Source organism: Telmatherina bonti, assembly GCF_933228915.1.
Source record: "Telmatherina bonti genome assembly, chromosome: 1".
NCBI classification, from domain to species: Eukaryota; Metazoa; Chordata; class Actinopteri; order Atheriniformes; family Telmatherinidae; genus Telmatherina; species Telmatherina bonti.
Genome location: NC_136619.1, coordinates 34836087 through 34854287, shown reverse-complemented (window position 1 = coordinate 34854287; position 18201 = coordinate 34836087). Strand labels below are relative to the sequence as shown.

Here is an 18201-nt window from a genome sequence, read left to right as displayed (position 1 = left end):
GGCATTTCTATGAAAAACAGCTGAGAGAGAGAAGAAGCAATACATGGCAACGTTACTAGCACTGTACACTAACACACTACGGAACAGAGACTACCAAAACACAAAATACGGGGGGGGGGGGGGGGGATTGAGACCAGAAAACCAGAACTGCATGGCATGTGAGCATCTAGTACAGCACGCGACAGGAAGACTGGAAAAAAAACCATTAAACACTGCAGTATATGGGCTGAAAAAAGGTCATAATGGTCCTGTTTTTTGTTTCCTTTATGCAAGGAAGGAGATACTAGCTGGTAACTAAAATCCAGCAAGCCACGTTTAAATACCTAACATATCAGTTTTTTCTTTTAGACGTAGTAATTTGCTAATTTTATTATATTTTTTGTTCCATTTGTAATTAGGGTGACCAGATCTTCTCTCTCCAAATGTGGGACAAAGACGATGAAAATGTGGGACAATGTGTGATTCCACTCTTTTGTGACAAAGTTTAAAAAAAAAAACAACAACTTTTATATTCTGCTCTGTGGTAATAAAATTACTATCTAAACATAACCAATCTGTTACTATTTTTTTTTTTTTTTAAATTGAAATTCAAGTTCTATGACAAAGGGAAACATTAAAAGCTTGCATACTATTTCCTTGTTCCTTTCACGTTATCAAGAATCAAATAGAATTAGCAGTCGAGGCTTTATCAGGAACATTTCCATTGACTGGGAAGCCTCCCTCTGAGTAGCGCCTCTTTTTTGTGAATTGGATTTTTGGTGCCGTTTCACGTCATATTCTCCACCGTGTGACACAGAAATATTACCCTGACAAACATCACAAAATACCCTCACAGTCTCCTTGAACAGGTTTAACCCAGGAATATACACTACTCACAAAAAGTTAGGGATATTTGGCTTTCAGGTGAAATTGATGGAAAATGCAATATGTTCATGCTACAGTGATATAATATCATAAAAGTAAGACATTTACGTAGAAGGATGCACTACTGACTTCCTCATCTCAAAAAATTCATTCAACACAAAAGGTAACAACAATGGTAGTTACACTACAACAAAAAATTTGAACGTCTCAATATCTGGTCATGTGCCCTTGAGTATCAATTACAGCTTGACAACAACGTCTCATGCTGTTCACAAGGCAACTTATTGCCTGCTGAGGCATGGCATCCCACTCTTCTTGAAGGGCAGCCCTCAGGTCATTGAGGTTCTGGGGTGCAGGGTTTCGAGCCTCTACACGACGGCTCAGCTGATCCCACAGGTTTTCAATGGGATTCAGGTCTGGAGAGAGTGCAGGCCATTCCATTTGAGGTACACCAGTCTCCAACAGCCGTTCCCTGATGATGCGGCCTCGATGAGCAGGAGCATTGTTGTCCATGAAGATGAAATTAGGCCTGTGCTGTTCATGTAGGGGCACAATCACTGGATTAATGATGTTATTCAGGTAGTATGGGCTTGTCACTGTACCATTCACAAAGTGTAGGGCAGTTCTGTACCAAGTGGACACCCCTGCCCACACTGTAACACCGCCACCACCAAAAGCTGGCCTGGTGACAACAGTGGCTGATGCATAGCGCTCTCCCTGACGTCTCCAACATCGTTGCCGGCCATCATTTCTGCTCAGTGTGAATCGACTTTCATCAGAGAACAGCACTGAGGCCCACTGGTTCCTCGTCCAGCGTAAATGCTCCCTGGCCCATGCAAGACGATGATGCCTGTGCCTGGTGGTGTGGTCAGGTACCCGTGCAGGTCGTCTAGCACGCAGACCACGCTGATGGAAACGGTTTCGAATGGTCTGACGTGACACTTGGGTGCCTCTCACCTCTCTTAAACGTGCCTGGAGTTGAGTGGCATTCATCATCCGGTTTCTCAGGGCAGTGTTCACAATCAGCACGGTCATCAGCACGGGATGTGGCCAAAGGACGTCCACTTCTAGGCCTTTCTGTGACTCTTCCAGTCTCTCCATATCTCTGTTGCAACCTGCTGATGACACTCTGTGACACTCCAAGCTCAGTGGCCACTTCTGTCTGAGAACGTCCTGTTTGAAGCGTCGCAATGGCAAGGGACTGTTGTTCCATTGTTAGGTGTCGTCTTGGTCTCATGATGTCAAAATGTGAACAGCATGATGAGGACAACTGTTTAAACTGCAGCTCTAATTGAACCAGGACATTTATTGGTCAATTCAAGGATCACACACCTGCCGTGATTTTTGCCGTTAAGCTCCTTGTTAGAGAACAGCAACTTGTGCAAAATTTATTGAAACATTTAACAGTTGGACATGTGCATTTAAAAGCTTAGAGAAGATCACATTAAGTTCACCTGTACAGGTTTGAATGCATTTTAGGCTTGTTGTGAAATTTCACCCAAAAGCTGAATATCCCTAACTTTTTGTGAATAGTGTATGTTTTCCCAGTCTTTGTTGGAACAAAACTTTCTTTTCTTCTTTGCTGCGGTTGTCTCCCTGTCCTCCATGATCAATCAGTTGTTTTTCTATTTATTTATTTTCGTTAGTTGCTGCACCCGTGCATCCTAGATGTGCATTAAGTCCCACCTCCTAGTTTGATTGACATGAGTGTCAATCAAATCAGCAGGGGATGGGATGTGACAGCTGTCAAATATTTTTGCCACACACAATTAATAAAAGCCCGTTTTGTTTTGTTTTTGTTTTTGTTTTTTTCCTTCACAAAAGTAAAGCTTGGTCGCAACAATGCGGGACAGCGCCCCGTTTTGTGGGACGTGTAAAAAGTAATAGAAATGCGGGACGATCCCGCACAAAGCGTGACATCTGGCCACCCTATTTGTAATGCTTACATGCCATTCAGTGAAATCTGGACAATATTAAACTTCAAACAGCACAAAGTTTCATCATTTTGAATATTTATCCAAACATGATTGACTACTTCAGAGCCATTCAGGCAAAAAAATAATTTCGGAGTTGGTCGAGACATAATTCAAAGCTCTTGACGTTTTCTAATGGAATCTACTGCGTATTCACATGAGCTTCATTTGTCTGTATGAGCTCAGATAAAGTCTTCTTGTTCGTCTTTGTACAGAATGAACTACCGCACACTGGCCGCCTTGATGGAGTTTCTCTAATTGTCACTTCTTACCAGTCTTCTTGTGTGTGTGTCTTTTTCCAGCTTCTCTAAAAGCCACCAGGGCCCTGAAGTAAGCACGAAGTACCGCCCAGCGGAACGTGGCTGACGGGTCGATGCCGATCAGGCTGCAGATGAAGGCGTTCTTGCTGCTCTTTAGCAGAGCTACGATGTCCGGGCGCATGTGGTCCGTGTTCTTCTCCCTGAAGTCCTGCGTAGCCAAGTGACAAAGATATTAAACAAGTCCATTTGGACACCAATGTGCTGAAAATCACAGTAAAACGGGCTAAATGTGGCATCTTAGTCTTAAAAACAAAAAACAAAAAAAACAAAACTCTTTAATAATAATTCAAATCAAGTTGAAATCATTTGCTAAACAATAATAAAGTCAAAATAATCCATAAAACCGATAAACTTCAGAAGCTGCTGGTTCTTCTGTATGACTGTGAATCTCTCCCTTCAGTAGAAAACATCTCACAGCTCTTTTCAGTTTTTAATCACAGTCATTTATTCACAAGCTGAACAGTAAAATGTTGTGTTTGACCAGAGCACTCAGACAAAGCAGACAAACAAAGTTCATTTCCTGCTTTGCGTCTTTCTGGTCGTGACATGGAAAGATACATACTAAGTAGCAGTTTGGCCGTTATCATGATTATCATTTTAAAGCACCAGCTCGACACGAGCATGTTCCTTCACTTTGTTCCGGCAGCTGAGAAATAAATAAATAAATAGAAGAAATAAAGCAGCCATTAAGTTTCATTTCGAGTTGACTTTTTCCATTTGGAATTAGCTCTTTACGTGGCCATTTTTCCCCAGTTTAAAGCAAAATTAACTTTTATTTGGAATTAAGGAAGAATTAAAACTACAGTGAAGCCAAGAAGTACTTGTTTCTTTTGCTTGGATTTCCTGCTCAGATGATTTTAGTGGACAACACTGGCTCCAGGCCAAGTTTAGCTTTTAGTTTAACTTTAAAGTTTGACGTTTTTGTCCACCAGCTTGTTATAAGGTCACATGTTACACATGTACACAAGCTCATAACCAACATCCTGCCAACTGGCAGTGTAATATTACTGCAATTATCATACTTTAAACATCCCATTTAAATTCTTGTATTACTTTGGGGTAATTAACATTTATAAGTGTAAGTGTAAGATCTTATTTACAGGGATATGATGCGAAAATTTTTATATGTGATGAAAATGTGTGTGAAAAGAAATAGCAACATTTTTCTCTTCCATATCGGAAGCTAAAACGGCACCAAAACAGAGCTGAGCTTGGCTGCACAACCTTTCTACTTAACTGACCTTAACGCCGTACTTGACTTTGCCAGCATAGTGTCGGATGATGAAAGCGGGCTCCATGACGGCAGGGAAATCGATATAACTGTTGCCTTCGTGCTGCCGCTTGAACTTATCCAGCAGGGTCTGGTTGGTGGCTTGAGGAAAACTGTTAATTAATGACAGAAGAGTGAGCTTTGAAGAACAATGCATTTCCCATCTGTTTTTCATGGACACGGAGGTTAGAAATCTGCCGGAGAATCAGTGCGTTGGTGCACTTGTTTAAAGCCATCGACCACGTCATTAAATTCTATGTCATAAATCACACAGAAAATGTCCAACAGATTTCACACAGAACACAAAACCGAAGCTTTTTTTGCCCACAGAAAACATGGCCGACCAGCATCACCTGGTACAGAACTACTTTTGGTACATTTCAGGCTCTGATGCTGATTAACATTCACATTTGATACCAGTTCAGATTTCGTTTTGGGTTCTTTGAGAGCAGCAACCAGCAGTTCAGTGAAAACCCAACAGCTTACAGGAAGAAGACCGAGGAAGATGAGACACCAGGGGTTCTGGAGCAGGCTGAAACCTGAGCTATGAAAACAGCACAGCTTAAGACTCACTGCTTTCCAGCTTCTCCAAGTGGGAGGAATCTCATTCAGCCTCCATATGGAGGAAAAAGGGGAATTAAAGGAGGAAATATTGCTCCTAAAAAGCAATGCAGACATGGATCTGGACAGTCTAGGTTTCATTTGTCTGCAGTTCAGACGGTTTCTACAACGTGAGGAAGAGGAGTTTCATGTTCCATTTTTATGTCTTTATTTACCAGATAGAAAAGAAAGAGAGGAAAATGTGACTATTTTATCATGATAACACAGCAATGAGCTGAAAGAGGCAGCTTTCTGTGGCGTCATCACTATTCACGCCTTTCAGATTCCTCACAGCCTCTTTGTTCAGTATTAATATATAAACCCAAAATACTTGTGCGGAACAATGGCAGTGCTCGGACGCGTGAACTGTGTACAATGGTGGGTCAAATGTTTTACTCCACTGCTCATTGATTTCATGTTTATTTTAAGCCATTAAAAAAAAAAAGGAGATGGTATAAAAGGCAGAGAGGAGGCCTTAGCTGGAATCAACCCAAACACTGTGCAGTTGCCAAAAACGATCGAATGACCCATTTCACAGGAAAATAAACAGAAATAAACCTGTCAAACTGGAAGTCAAACAAGATGTGGAACTCACTTGCACTCTTCATCCAGCAGGTGGAACAGCGCGGTGGGCTTCTTGCTGATCAGGTTGATGCAGCCCGTATTGTCGATATAATCGATGTTTCTCCAGCTGATGCCTTCCACCCTGTATTCTTCCTGCCGGATCACAAAATATAAACACAGAGCTCAGTGTCAGCGCCACTTTTAACAATAATTCACTTCAAATAACTTTAATTTGATCTTTATGTTTCTGCGCCTGAAGGTTTGAATCCAGAACACGTGCAGCAGATGCAACATCGACGCATCTTCCAGCTCCCATAAAAATATGAATCATTAACGTATAATCTAAAGCAGAAATCATGGGTGGAGCTGTTTTATGTTTCATAGTCGGAGCATTAACGTTGTTTGTTTTCCTGCTTTTATGTGAGCAGACTTCGCCTGGATTCTTGCTACTTTAATAATGAAAGAAGCATTTTGAGAATTTATTAGTATTCTTCCCCACACATGGATTTTTTCCCCCCCATTTTTCCTGGGAAAGAGATTTAAACAATAAAGACCATAATCCTGCAGAGGTTTAATAAACATAACTGGAATCTCCCTTTTTGTCTTGTTTCTTCTGCTGTTCCCAAAAAGTCAGATGGATAATTGGCAAGGTGTTTCTCAGAAAATGAGAAAGTTGACTGGGAAGAAGCTTTCTCAAAGGAAGCATTATCTTCTTTAGTACACTGTGAAATAAAACCTAATCAAACTAAGCTGTGAGACTTTTGCTGTTGGCCATGCTTACAGAAAAATGTGTAATTTAATCAAGATTATGACAAACTGAGAGCGTAATTCTATGTAAGTACTATTTTTCCTTTAAGGGATTTCAAGTTTGCGCTCATTGTTCATCATCCAAACAATCCAACCGGTTTAACTTTTCTCTTAAATCTTACAAGTCATACTTAGAGTTCAGTGATGGTGTTCACTTCATAGATCTGAGTAGAACATGAAATACTTCAGAATGGTGAAATCAGCGCATGTATCATGAAGTATTATGCAATTTAACAGATCAGGAATAAAAGTATATGAAGCTGATAATATTCCATTAGTGAGTCAGATGGGATCCGACAACTCTTCAGTAATCACTGAGCTGTGGTTTGTGAGGGTGCTTTGTCGTTTTGTACAGTACAGCATTCCTGTAAATGCTGTGTGAGCCACTCTCATTTTGACTAAATCAGTGTAAAAGAAACCAGTAAGTTCCCTAAAGATGTGCAGAATCAGCCTATGTCCGTACAGATTGGTATAAAAATGTGTTTAATACAAATTAATTTAGTTTTATTTAGGCAGCAAGCCTAAATAAAACTTGGGAGTTTTGGTACTGGACAAATTTGTAAAAGTACTAATGATGAATGATGATAAATCAACAAGAAAAACTTCAAGCACTAAAGAAAATATATTGCAGCATATCCGCTCCTGCTTGACCAGGTAAAAATCAAGTAATAGTAATAATGAGTGATAGGTAACGAAGAGACCAGTCTTTAGAATGTCTCAAAATATGATATTCTAATCTGATGAAGTATAAAGACGGACAAATTACACACCACTTTGGGGACATTTCATCCTGAATACAAAGAAAATCCTTACTTTAGAAAAAAAACATAAAATAAACTATCATATCCAGCAGAGTTGTTTTACCAAAGCAGCATCGTCTCATTGAAAACTCGGCTCACCTGAAGAAGTTTGAAGAGATTCCTGGTTTAAAACGTTTCACACTAAAGCAGAAGAATGGATCATAACACTGACACTGACTTGGTTTTAACTACAATACATAAAGGCTTGACATTGTTGTCGTTGATGAAAGGGGGACCCTGTTGAAAAGGTTTGGGAACTACTGGTCTAATCACAGAAATCCCAGTGAATCCGCTGGTCAGTAAAGGGAAATTTCCTTTGTTTCTAAAGGAAAATGAGCTCATTTAATAATTCCACTAATATTAGTTACATTACAAGAGTTCTTATAATGCTGATGACACTCAAGTCAGACGTGTTTTACATTAAAAAACATGAAAATGTTACATATTACACTCATATTACCGTCATGACTTTCATGTGCAAGAGATCAGGGTGCGGGTTAGTCAGATTAAGTTAAAGCTGTGTGTAAAATGAGCAACATGTGTGTACAGTTGTGAATGATGTGCTTTAGCAATCCAGGAGGTGGAACACGAAGTGCTGTCTCTTCTGTAGCCACAGATGAACAATGACAGGAAGATGGTTTAAATCTGCAGTCACTAAATTGGACCATTAACATAAATCCTCCCACCACCTTCTTGTCACTGAGATTTCCATCTCTTTTCATAAGATTGAAAATTTATCACAGTTAATACACATATAGGCACACACATCTATATACAGTATACAGTAACACTTGTTCCATCTACTTTTATAGGAGGAGGAGTCATAAAGCAAAAGAAGAAAGCAGTGACTGTTGTCTCTTTACAGGACCATCGGTGTGTCTTTGTGCATTTAGTTCCCATCTGCTCCAACAGAGTGACTCCGTGGTCGGGAGAAGAATGGAAATATCCTGTAACTGTAGAAGAGGGTGTGAAGCAGGCCTCAAGAAAAACATTAAGCATACCAACTTCTCCTGAATGACTCTTTTTCAGAGGTTGTTTCAGTGAAGCTTCGCACAGTTAGCTAATGTCAGAAACGTTCCCGTTATGAAGACGTGTTCATCACACATCCAGGACATGGTTTAAAATATGATGGCAGGTAAATTCATAGAGGATTAACAGATCCTTTCACATGCAGAGCAAATGGGTGTCTTTAAAGACAATACAGTGAAAATACCCGTCATGAAGCGGACAACCAGATGTGTCATTATGTCACTAAAAGGTGCAGAATGGGGAAACATGACACAACGTTCACAAAGGAAACAATGTGTAACCAGACTGAAAGCACAGCGAGGCCTGACCGATGCTGCTGTGGGACTAAGGCTCATTTGCCACATTAATGTGTTCAGCAGAACCTCCACAGGGAATAACTCTAAACACATCTTTAACTCTAAATGATGAATCACTCTTGATTTCTCAGGGAAAGTTCAGAAATTTGGCTTTTTGGGACTTTCACACGGTAAAGAATTTTTTCTAAAGAAGAAGAAGAAGAAAAAAAAAAAAAGGTTCAGTGAGTTGAACCCACACTTCAACCATAAATACCAAATAAAGGACAGAAAGTCTGAAATATGAAGCTGATGAGGAAACGAATTAAAGCACAATACCATCAGTGTCTGATGCTGGATCCATCACACTATCACGACTTCAATGAAAGAGGAATTGTGCTGAAATTTCCAAGCCAAATTTAATTAAACTTGCTGAGCAGTTAAAGCACAGGCAAAGGAAGGATTGTTGATCAGTGTGCAGCTGATCCTTCTGAAATAATTCCAGAAATACGGAGATATCCAGTTTATACAATATGGCTACAGGCCAATGCTCTTGTCATGTTCCTGCTTTACAAAAAGCCAAGATCATTAAAGCCATACAGCAAACGTTCAGAAAGCCATCAGTCCTCAGTGGTCGCATCCAGTTTTCAGGCTTTATGCCTTTTTTTTTCCTGGTGCGGGTTGCATATTTAGGCCAATGTAAAAAGAGTCACTGTCCAACAAATAATATCTGATAATGTGAAGATCAAAAAGCTTCTATAATCTTCTGTAAGCAGCAGAAACTAAAACCAGACGCAACAAAGAAGCTGCATTCAAAGCCAAGCGCATACTTTGAGGCTGAAACTGGCTTTTTTAGACAGATTCATTAAGAAACCAACGGTACACGGGATGCAACAAACTGGAAAAAGCAGTTTTTCAGTTTTATAAATCCTGAGTGTTTTCCGAGTTTAAAAACTCGGAAACTTGAAGAAGTTTCTGGGTCTTTAAAAGCAGGTCGGAAATGACTAAACTGAGTTTAACCGACAGAAATCAGCCCTCCCCGACTTAATAACAAACAGAAGCTTTTTTGTTTGTTTGTTTGTTTTCAGGATTCGCATCACTCCAGCGAGGATGGAAGAAATGTTTCTCTGCATAGGTGGAATTAATGTTAGCATGCTTGCTTTGTAACATTTAATATTGTAACCTAGCAGTCATTTCTAATCACCAGCTTTGGAAAAAGGCGGGAATATGTGATTGTACAGACCATCATGTCCTGGTCTAACTCACAAACAGCACAGAAAGATCCAAGCAGCTCCAGAGCCTCAAACGTGTCGAGGCAGGCCACTGACTCAGTCAACCTCAAGCTAAACACAATGTTTTACTTGCAGGCAAAGCTTACAGATCAAGACTTTAAAGACCTTTCAAGTTAATCAGCTCACTTAAGACGGCATACATCCTCAGCAGGGTGGTCACTGAGGAAGGCGAGTTGAGTCATACGGCCTTCAGCTTCTTCATTAACCCTGCTGAAAAGCCTAGTGAAGGATTCCTCCATTAACTCTGTCAATGTAAGATGTGTGCATTGTAATTTCCTCTGAAATGGCCCCAAGCATCGATATGAGCAGGTCCAACTGCACCGTTTCCATTTCCTGCTTGTAGTAATACAGCAGCCAAGCAGTTCGGCGCCTGCTGAGAGCCTCCAACAGGAAGCCAGCTTCTAAAAATTGAGTTGGACGCTTTCGTAATGTGACAATTTGTTTCCTCCTTCTGTTTAAAAAGTAACTTACCTGCTCAAGCTTGAAGATGTGCTGGTTGAAGTAATGCTGCAGGCGCTCGTTGGCAAAGTTGATGCAGAACTGCTCGAAGCTGTTGTTCTCGTAATCCTCAAAACCAAAAATATCGAGCACGCCGATGGACAAAATCTGAGGAAGACATCCATACATAATCCAAACCAATGAACTGCTGGTTCAAAGTAGATCTTTTTCCATAATCTTTCATTTTAGAAACGGTGACATCTTTACAGTCAACATTTTGTCACGTACTTTTTAAATCCTCAACCTCTCTTTAAAAACGAAGATTTCATTGAAATGTCTCATCTGTGATACTGCTTTTATCTAATAATGCTGTGTGTGATCCCACCTTGGTGGTCTCCTCCAGGTCTCTGATGTTCAGCAGAGCGTGATTGATCCTGAAGACAATCCAGTCAAACAGCGCACTGTACAGCGACTTGGCCATGGAGTCCCGCACCGTTCCAGCCTGCATGGAGACAAACAGTAGCTGCATCACTTTAGTAAAAAAAACAAGTTTAGTTAGTATCACCAAAGATCATTTAATTACGAAATCATTGTGGAAATTCATAATAATCCAAGTACTTGTGTGAATGTGAACGCGTGATGCAAAGACGTCCAACAGAACAGAACAGAAAAGTGACAACACGTAAACACTGCCGCATGGCTGACATTTTGGCACTTCCCCTGACACCTGTCCCTTTTTTTTTTATTTATTTATTTTTTTTAACACTTGTACAAGGTATTTCTTAACGCTGTATGACATTCATGTTTTGCTTTATTCACTGCTGTCAGTGTTACATTACAATGACAGTTGTTACTGTATTCCTTTGTTGTTTCTGTGTTCCTTTTTTTGGTACGAGGGGTGGGGGGGGGGTTTAAGTTCTAGTCTGCCTTTGTGAAAGTTACTGGTAGAGTACCAATATGAGTTTATTGTTCTCCTGCCTTAACTGTGTAACACTTTGAAAATCAATAAATAAAGTTGGAAAAAAAAAACCAAAACAAAACACTGCCGCACGGCTCCACACGGCCGTTTTGGAAGGTGCTGTTAACACAGCAGAAAAGCTAAAGCAACTTACGATGACCATCTCCTCATTCAGTCCATACCTCTGCAGAGATTTTCTCCCACAACTTCAGTGTCCCAAAAATCTGTTTTACACATCAGAGCAGTTCTTGGCTCTGAACACCTCAGCCTTTAACTGTGCACTTCTGCGCTACATCGAGCATGAAAAACAATGAATGGATGCATTTGAGTAGATTTACTATCAGGATGAAATGTGAATTTCAGACCGAACTGGCACCGTTTCTTACCTATTATTCATAAAATGAGTCGAGATGTGCAGACAGTTGTGTTTCTACTTTTAAAATCAAACCTTTTAAACTTTGACCTGACACTACATCACATCCCTACCATGCTGTCACTGGTTCCCAGCAGCCACAGTATCCTTAAAGGAAAACAGAAAATAGGACATCGTACAATGTAAAAAGCTGGCAACCAGAAGAAAATGTATGTGCCATCAGATCGCATCCCTGACATTGATATTCTTTGCTGGAACTTTACTGCAGATGGTAACAGTACAGACTTGCTTGCATGCTGCTCTGTAGCACAGCAGGAAGCCCCTGAGCCATTAATAACATCAATAAACCAGCTTAAGACTCATCAGGTAGACTGAGGGGATCCTCCAGTTGGATTATGGTGGAAACAGAGAGTATGATCTGCCAAATTCTGGGGAACAAAGTTACTGAAATTAGCGTCAGTTAAGATAAACACTCAGTGTATTAATATTATTTACAGAGTGCCAGGAAATCCAAGAGGAAATTAATATGATAAAGAAATTAAATTACTTTGAGACACATTATGCTTTACTCAAAACAAATTTCATCTTATTGTGAAAAAAAGTGTGATTCTTCAGTGGGCTGGAAAGATTTGACCTTACTGCAACACAGGACAGTCAGTCTTCAGAAACAAAACAAACCACTGAGCGGCAAACGCTAGTCAAAACTCCCCCATGCTTAAATAATTAAGCAGGATATTTTTAGCATCCTCATACCAAATATGTCTTCTTCTAGTCAAGACAGATATTATTTTGAACCCCTGTACATAATGCCCCCGAATGACACAAAAACGTTTCATCTTTTGGTTGAAGTTGGATTTGAAGCATTTAATGGGCTCATAAATCTGACCGAATGGAGAAAGGCATTGCTCGGATCGCTTTCGACGAGTGCATCATTTCAGTTTAAACGCTGACGAGACTGTTGGAGCAATATTTACACAGAGACCACCCAGTGTACTACCAAAACAATCACTGTTTGTTCCTATAAAATGACTCCTAAATATCCAGCAGGTCATTATGAGGTTCGGTGGGAATGTATAACTCACCAGCATCTTCTGGGAAAGTCTGAAGTTAGGGGCTGTTGAGACCGTTTCATTTGGTGTTCAGTTAAAAGACATAAAACAAGGGAATTATTTAATCCAACTTGCAACGTGTGCACAAGATTTGACTTCGATTTGTTGCAGAGTCATGGGGATGAGATTTTGCGTGCATTACAGCAGGAGGAGAAACTTTACACAATGCCACCACATGGTTTTCTTCCTTCTGATGGCTCCTGTCTTGCAGACTTGTCTTGTGTTTGTTTTCAGAGCAGAGGTCCCAATGAAAACTGTGGGGGGCTCAAAATGTCTTCCCTACTCTCTAAACAGGCTGAAAGACTTTACAGATGTGTGTTTAATGCGTGTGTGTGTTCACGTGTGGCTACAGACGAAGGAAGCTGCAACATAGAGATCCGGTGCTGGTGCACGCTGTCCTGTAAACAAGGTCGAGTCGGGGTTTAAAGTCATCGCTCCGACCAGCGAGCTGAACAAGTGTCTTTAGTTGCACAAGGAAACGCTGAGACGTACAGAATCTGAACTTAGATTAGCATCTTTAAGGTTTATTAACAATCAAATTAAAACTAAACTTTTCACGTTTACGTCCGATGGACAAAGACATAAAGACAACAGAGATGACTTGATCAGTGAGAAATTGTCCAAAGAATGAAACTGTTACAACTTGAGACAGAAATTCACGTGCACAAGCCACAGGATGGTTCCCGTCATGCGCGCAGCAACACAGATGTTACACACATACACACACACACACACACACACACACAAATAAAACCTATTGTCAGCGTGGGAGTTCTTCACCGCGAGTGGGAGCTGGAATGCAAAGCTTGCAGCTGGTACCAATGTTTTGGCCAACTTATGTGCACAACAAGTGTACCTACACAGTCAGCAGAGCAGAGTTCAACATTTTCGCTTTTTTTTTTTCCCCCCACAGATTGTGCTGAGATGCTGCAAAGCGGTGGCCCTCCTTACACTCTGTTGCTCGTGCTGACATGACAGCGGTGAGACAGTTCGGTAGAAATGTGTGATTTCTAACAGCGTGCTGTTCGTTCTTCTTCTGAACCTTATAAAGAAAAAGGCAACACACAATAAGGCCCCGGCGAATCTGTCTGAAATGGGAAGGGTGAAAAGGATCAGAGTCCAGCTCCAGAGATGAATAGCTCATAAGAGACTTGTTTAAACATAAATGTTGCCAGCGGTAAGCAGAAGAGTTATAATTCAGCGTTGATGCTAACAAACCATTCTTCTTCAAACTAGCTAAACAGCACTGCGTTGTGAAGCACACAGACACTGCTGTGGATTTTTTTTATGCCCTTAATGTTTAAATAGGATGGACTGCAAATCATTTATTGGATTATTTATAATTCACTTAATTCTTCTTGTATCTCACTGTTCTAGGAGATGGAGTGGGTTTATGATATGATCTGATTTGGAGTTTCTGGAACTAAATGTAGTTGTCATGACTACAGTCTCCACAAACGCCATTTAAAAATACTCATGTACATGTTGGCAAATGTCTGCAGTGTAAACATGTTTTTAACCTTAACTTTGAAGCATTATTGAACTTTGGCCAGATAGGGAGGCTAATTCAGCATCCATCTTGCATATTCTCTTCTCTGAGCTCTCTCCAGCCAGTAAAAGTCACTCCCACGTTTGCTTCCGCTGTTCTGTCTCTTTGGATTTCTTTGCTGAATCAGCTCTGGTGTGTGGGTTAAAAACGGCCAGTGAGTTTTTGTCCAGTTGCTGGTGCGTGTCATGGTGCCGTGAAGGTAAACGCAGTAGTGCTGTGATGTCTCCGTCTTGGAAATAAAGGTTATGAAATGTAGCTTTGGGATGCTGCAGGACTGAAACGGCTCCCGGAACGTGCACAATGAATGTCAGTGTGCCATCAAGGCAAGTTTGAATTGTAGTTTTAGTTGGAAACTTACACTACTCACATTTCAGGTGACATTTAAAGAAGTTTATACTTCACTAATATATCATGAATGGAGGAAATTTAAGTAGAATCATGCAATAGTAATTCTTTCTTTTAAAACTATTTGACACAAAAGCCAACATTGGTCAAATGTGAACAGTATGATAAAATCAGACACTTCTTTTGTTTTTGTAATCATCATATTAGAGAAAATAAAGTTGTGTAAAATATACTTTAACACTAAATTATTCAACATAAGTATTCAAACAGTGAGAGAAAGTTACACTTAAAAAGGTTTTACCGTGTTTTAAGGTTGTGCTGACATACAAAAAGGCTGAATCCATAACTTTTACGAGTATTGCTTTAAAAAACTAAACTATGACAGAAATGGACCAGTAGTGCAGTTCAGACTTTTCTATAATGCGGAAAGTGAAAAGCAATTCTGACTCATCCACCAGCCAACACCCCAGAGTTCCTGCTGATGGTTAAACTGCACACAGATTAAAAAAAAAAAAAAAAGGCAGAAAATTTGCGTAGCTCTAAACTGAGGCCAGAGTAACCTGTCAAACTTCAGAAAGTGCCTGATTTAAGCTCTTTGGCCAAAGAAACTAAATTTCAAACTGCACATCTGCAATGTTCAGCTGGATTATTTACAATTTTGAAAGCTGGGAAGCAGCTGCAGTCTCACCTCTGCCAGTTTGTAAGGAACGATCAGCCTCTCTCCAACAGTGACCGTCTTCCGCGTGGTCAGAGCCTCAAACAGCATCTCTTCTTTGACCTGGTGATGAGAATTAAAGAATATAAAAGCTGAGATTTCTGATCAACTACATAAAAATCTGTCCTTATTCTCATGTAGCGACTTCTTTAATAATTATTTACTTTTTTTTTTCCATTTTACTTTCTGTTGAACAATCCCACAATAAAACCTCATGTGAACCAAAGTCAGAAACATCATAATCTTTGCGAGGTCTTTGAATAGCACCATCTCAGCAGTACCTCCAAAAGCTCAGAGACCACAGGCAGCACCTCGGGGTTACAGATGTCTATTGAATCGTCCCTGTAGACTTTCCTCTTGTAGCGGATGTTTCCAAGGTGAAGGATGGCCGACAGCAGGGAAAATATCCTGAACAACAGTTCAGAAACATTTAGGAGATGCAGTTTGACTGTTTGTAGCTCTGGTTACAAATAATCAATAAAAACCTGCAACTTTTAGTCCAGATTTGATTGAAAAGATCGCTTTTCAGAAATGATCAAAGCTGCAAGGTAACTGCAAATTTTATACCACGGGGAGTATTTACTGTACGCCAATACGATAAAGTAATAACTAGCTGACTCATTTGTACGTGCAGATGTACTAACTGCAGAAGTTGCAGTAAAAGAAACAGAGTTAATCAATCCCTTGTTAAATATAACACATTTTATGGATATTGTTGGTGATAATTTGAGGGAAACTGACCCTGTCACCGGGGGCAACGCTCATCTCACCGTGCAGTGACTGTCGTAGATGTGTGTGTTACTCACTGCTTCCGCGTGGCAGGAAGAAAGCCCACCATCTCCATGGCCAACTGAAGCCTCTCAAAGTCATGCTTCAGGTCTTCCCCTTCAACAGTGAAGCAGTCCTGCAGAAAAGTAGTACGTAGGTGATAATCCTGCGGAAGCCAAAAGAACTAATGACAAGCTCCTATGGGGTTTAGAAGTATTCACTAAAGTCTATTGACATGCACAGTGTCTTAATGTTTTCAGTGTTTAGAGACTGTCTAGCAAGATGCTTAAAATAGTTTTTTAGTTTACTTTGTAGCTGTAACATAAGTGCAGAATTGCCTGAAGCAGACAAAATGAATGACTCATGCTAAAATAAGCTATCATTAAGAGTCTTGGGGTCATACAAAACAGCAACACCCCAGCCTGGTGTGCAGGGTGACTTGTGAGAGCAGTGTGTGCAAGTTCAGCTCATGTAGTGGAAATCTGGTCTGGCTTCCACTTTCAACCAGTCCACAGAAATTTGGCAAGCAGGCGGAAGAGCTGAGAAGAGCAGCAATTTATGGCTTTGCTTGTGTTTGAGCAGTGAGTGATAAACTAAAATAGCAGCGAGGGGACGTTTCTCCTGATATAATAGCAGTGAAGTGTGCACAAGAAAGCCAATTATGCTCATGAATGCATGTGAAGCGCAGATCTCACTAACATTGCAGAAACACGGGGACGATGAAGTTAGTGAAAGAAAAAAAAAAAAAGTACTAAAGTGCTGTTTACTAAACACTCCAAACACTAGCACGCTTTACACAAAGTAAACTTTCGAATGAATCCGGATTAGTTTGTTTAAAAACAGGAGAAAAAGCTTTAGCAAGCTTTGAAGTCGCCGCAAAGTCTTTGACTTCACACATACTCTGTAACGTGAGCGCTGCTCTTTGCTTACTGGGTCCGCTCCAGTCTTACTGCCTTCATTACAACGTGCAGAAGCCTCAGAGACAAAAACCCAAATTACGAGACACATTTCCACCTATGTGCTTCCTTCCCTCTCTCCCTACGATCACACCTCAACATATGAATGAATCCACATTTAACATTTGTTTTAAAATAAGTTAATATTTGACCTAAATTAGGACTTTATTCCAGTTTTACCAGCAGGTAAAAGCACAATGATATTCAATTACTAATCTTCAAGTAAGGCAATATCATTTCACAAGTTGCAGACGGGATCTTATTCACATTCCAGATTGAATCTTACATAAAGTTCAATTAATGGCTCGTGCCCACGGGGCGTCCCCCATGCACCACTAACGTTTGCATCCTTGCAAAGCCTTAATTACAAACTTATCCACCAAAACCCAGAGCTCTGTTCGGGTTCATCCCTCATCAGAAAATGTGTCTTCCTTTTACCCCTGCATGAGCTGGAAAGCCAGAATGTGACCCGACAAGATGGAAAGTCACAACCCTAGTGGGATATATTGCTGACAGTAAGGTTCATTATCTAACTCTTTATGTAAATTCAGGTTAGAGTGATCAGAAAACACAGGGCCTCATTCACTAACATCTTACAGTTCTTCTCAAATTTGTTCTTAAATCATACCTAAGATGTTAACTTTTGTGCATCTTTCCTTTCAGACCAGTGGTTAACACTAATCTGTAAACTGAAAGGACCTGTCCACTGGTTTTGCTTTGCACAAGTAAAATGTCCATAAAAAGTCAAGAGATGGGCTAAGTGTCGACAGTGGACAGGGCATAACCTGCATCTCTTGATAAAACTAAGCTAATAAAGCTACACTGTTGCAGTAACAGGCGACTTGGATAATATTGTAGTGACATTCTTGCAATTGTGGAAACGGATTTGGCGAGTGTGATTTAATGCAAACGTATGTCGTCGACTGAACCAGCTGAAGGCCAACAATAGAACTTAACCGTCTTGTTCTGAAAAATATGACAGCAATTTTATTGCTGACTTTGTTCAAAAAGTCGGCCTTCAAATGTTCGGAACAGCGCTCCTGAGTGTTTGTAGGATTTGTTCTCACCAGAGAACTAATCCAAGATATAAAGATTTTCAAGGACAAATTTACTTGTAAGAGACGTTGGAGAATTTAGGCCAACTGTTTAAATGCATCTAAATCAGAGTAAGGTTAATAGCATCAGATTACTGCGATGCA

The 18201-nt window shown here is 40.3% G+C and overlaps 1 protein-coding gene across 7 annotated transcripts in view; it reads right to left on the bottom strand.

Moving 5' to 3' along the window:
* Positions 1–18201, bottom strand: part of myo9aa (myosin IXAa) — a 122271-nt gene that overhangs the window by 31182 nt on the left and 72888 nt on the right. For all 7 annotated transcript variants that reach the window (XM_079240383.1, XM_079240387.1, XM_079240384.1 and 4 more), the window contains 8 exons: positions 16085–16182; positions 15560–15686; positions 15252–15341; positions 10615–10731; positions 10263–10397; positions 5623–5744; positions 4399–4540; positions 3110–3305 (listed from right to left, as the gene is read on the bottom strand). In XM_079240383.1, coding sequence (XP_079096509.1) covers positions 3110–3305; positions 4399–4540; positions 5623–5744; positions 10263–10397; positions 10615–10731; positions 15252–15341; positions 15560–15686; positions 16085–16182 — 1027 coding nt within the window. The remainder of the gene's footprint in view (positions 1–3109; positions 3306–4398; positions 4541–5622; positions 5745–10262; positions 10398–10614; positions 10732–15251; positions 15342–15559; positions 15687–16084; positions 16183–18201) is intronic.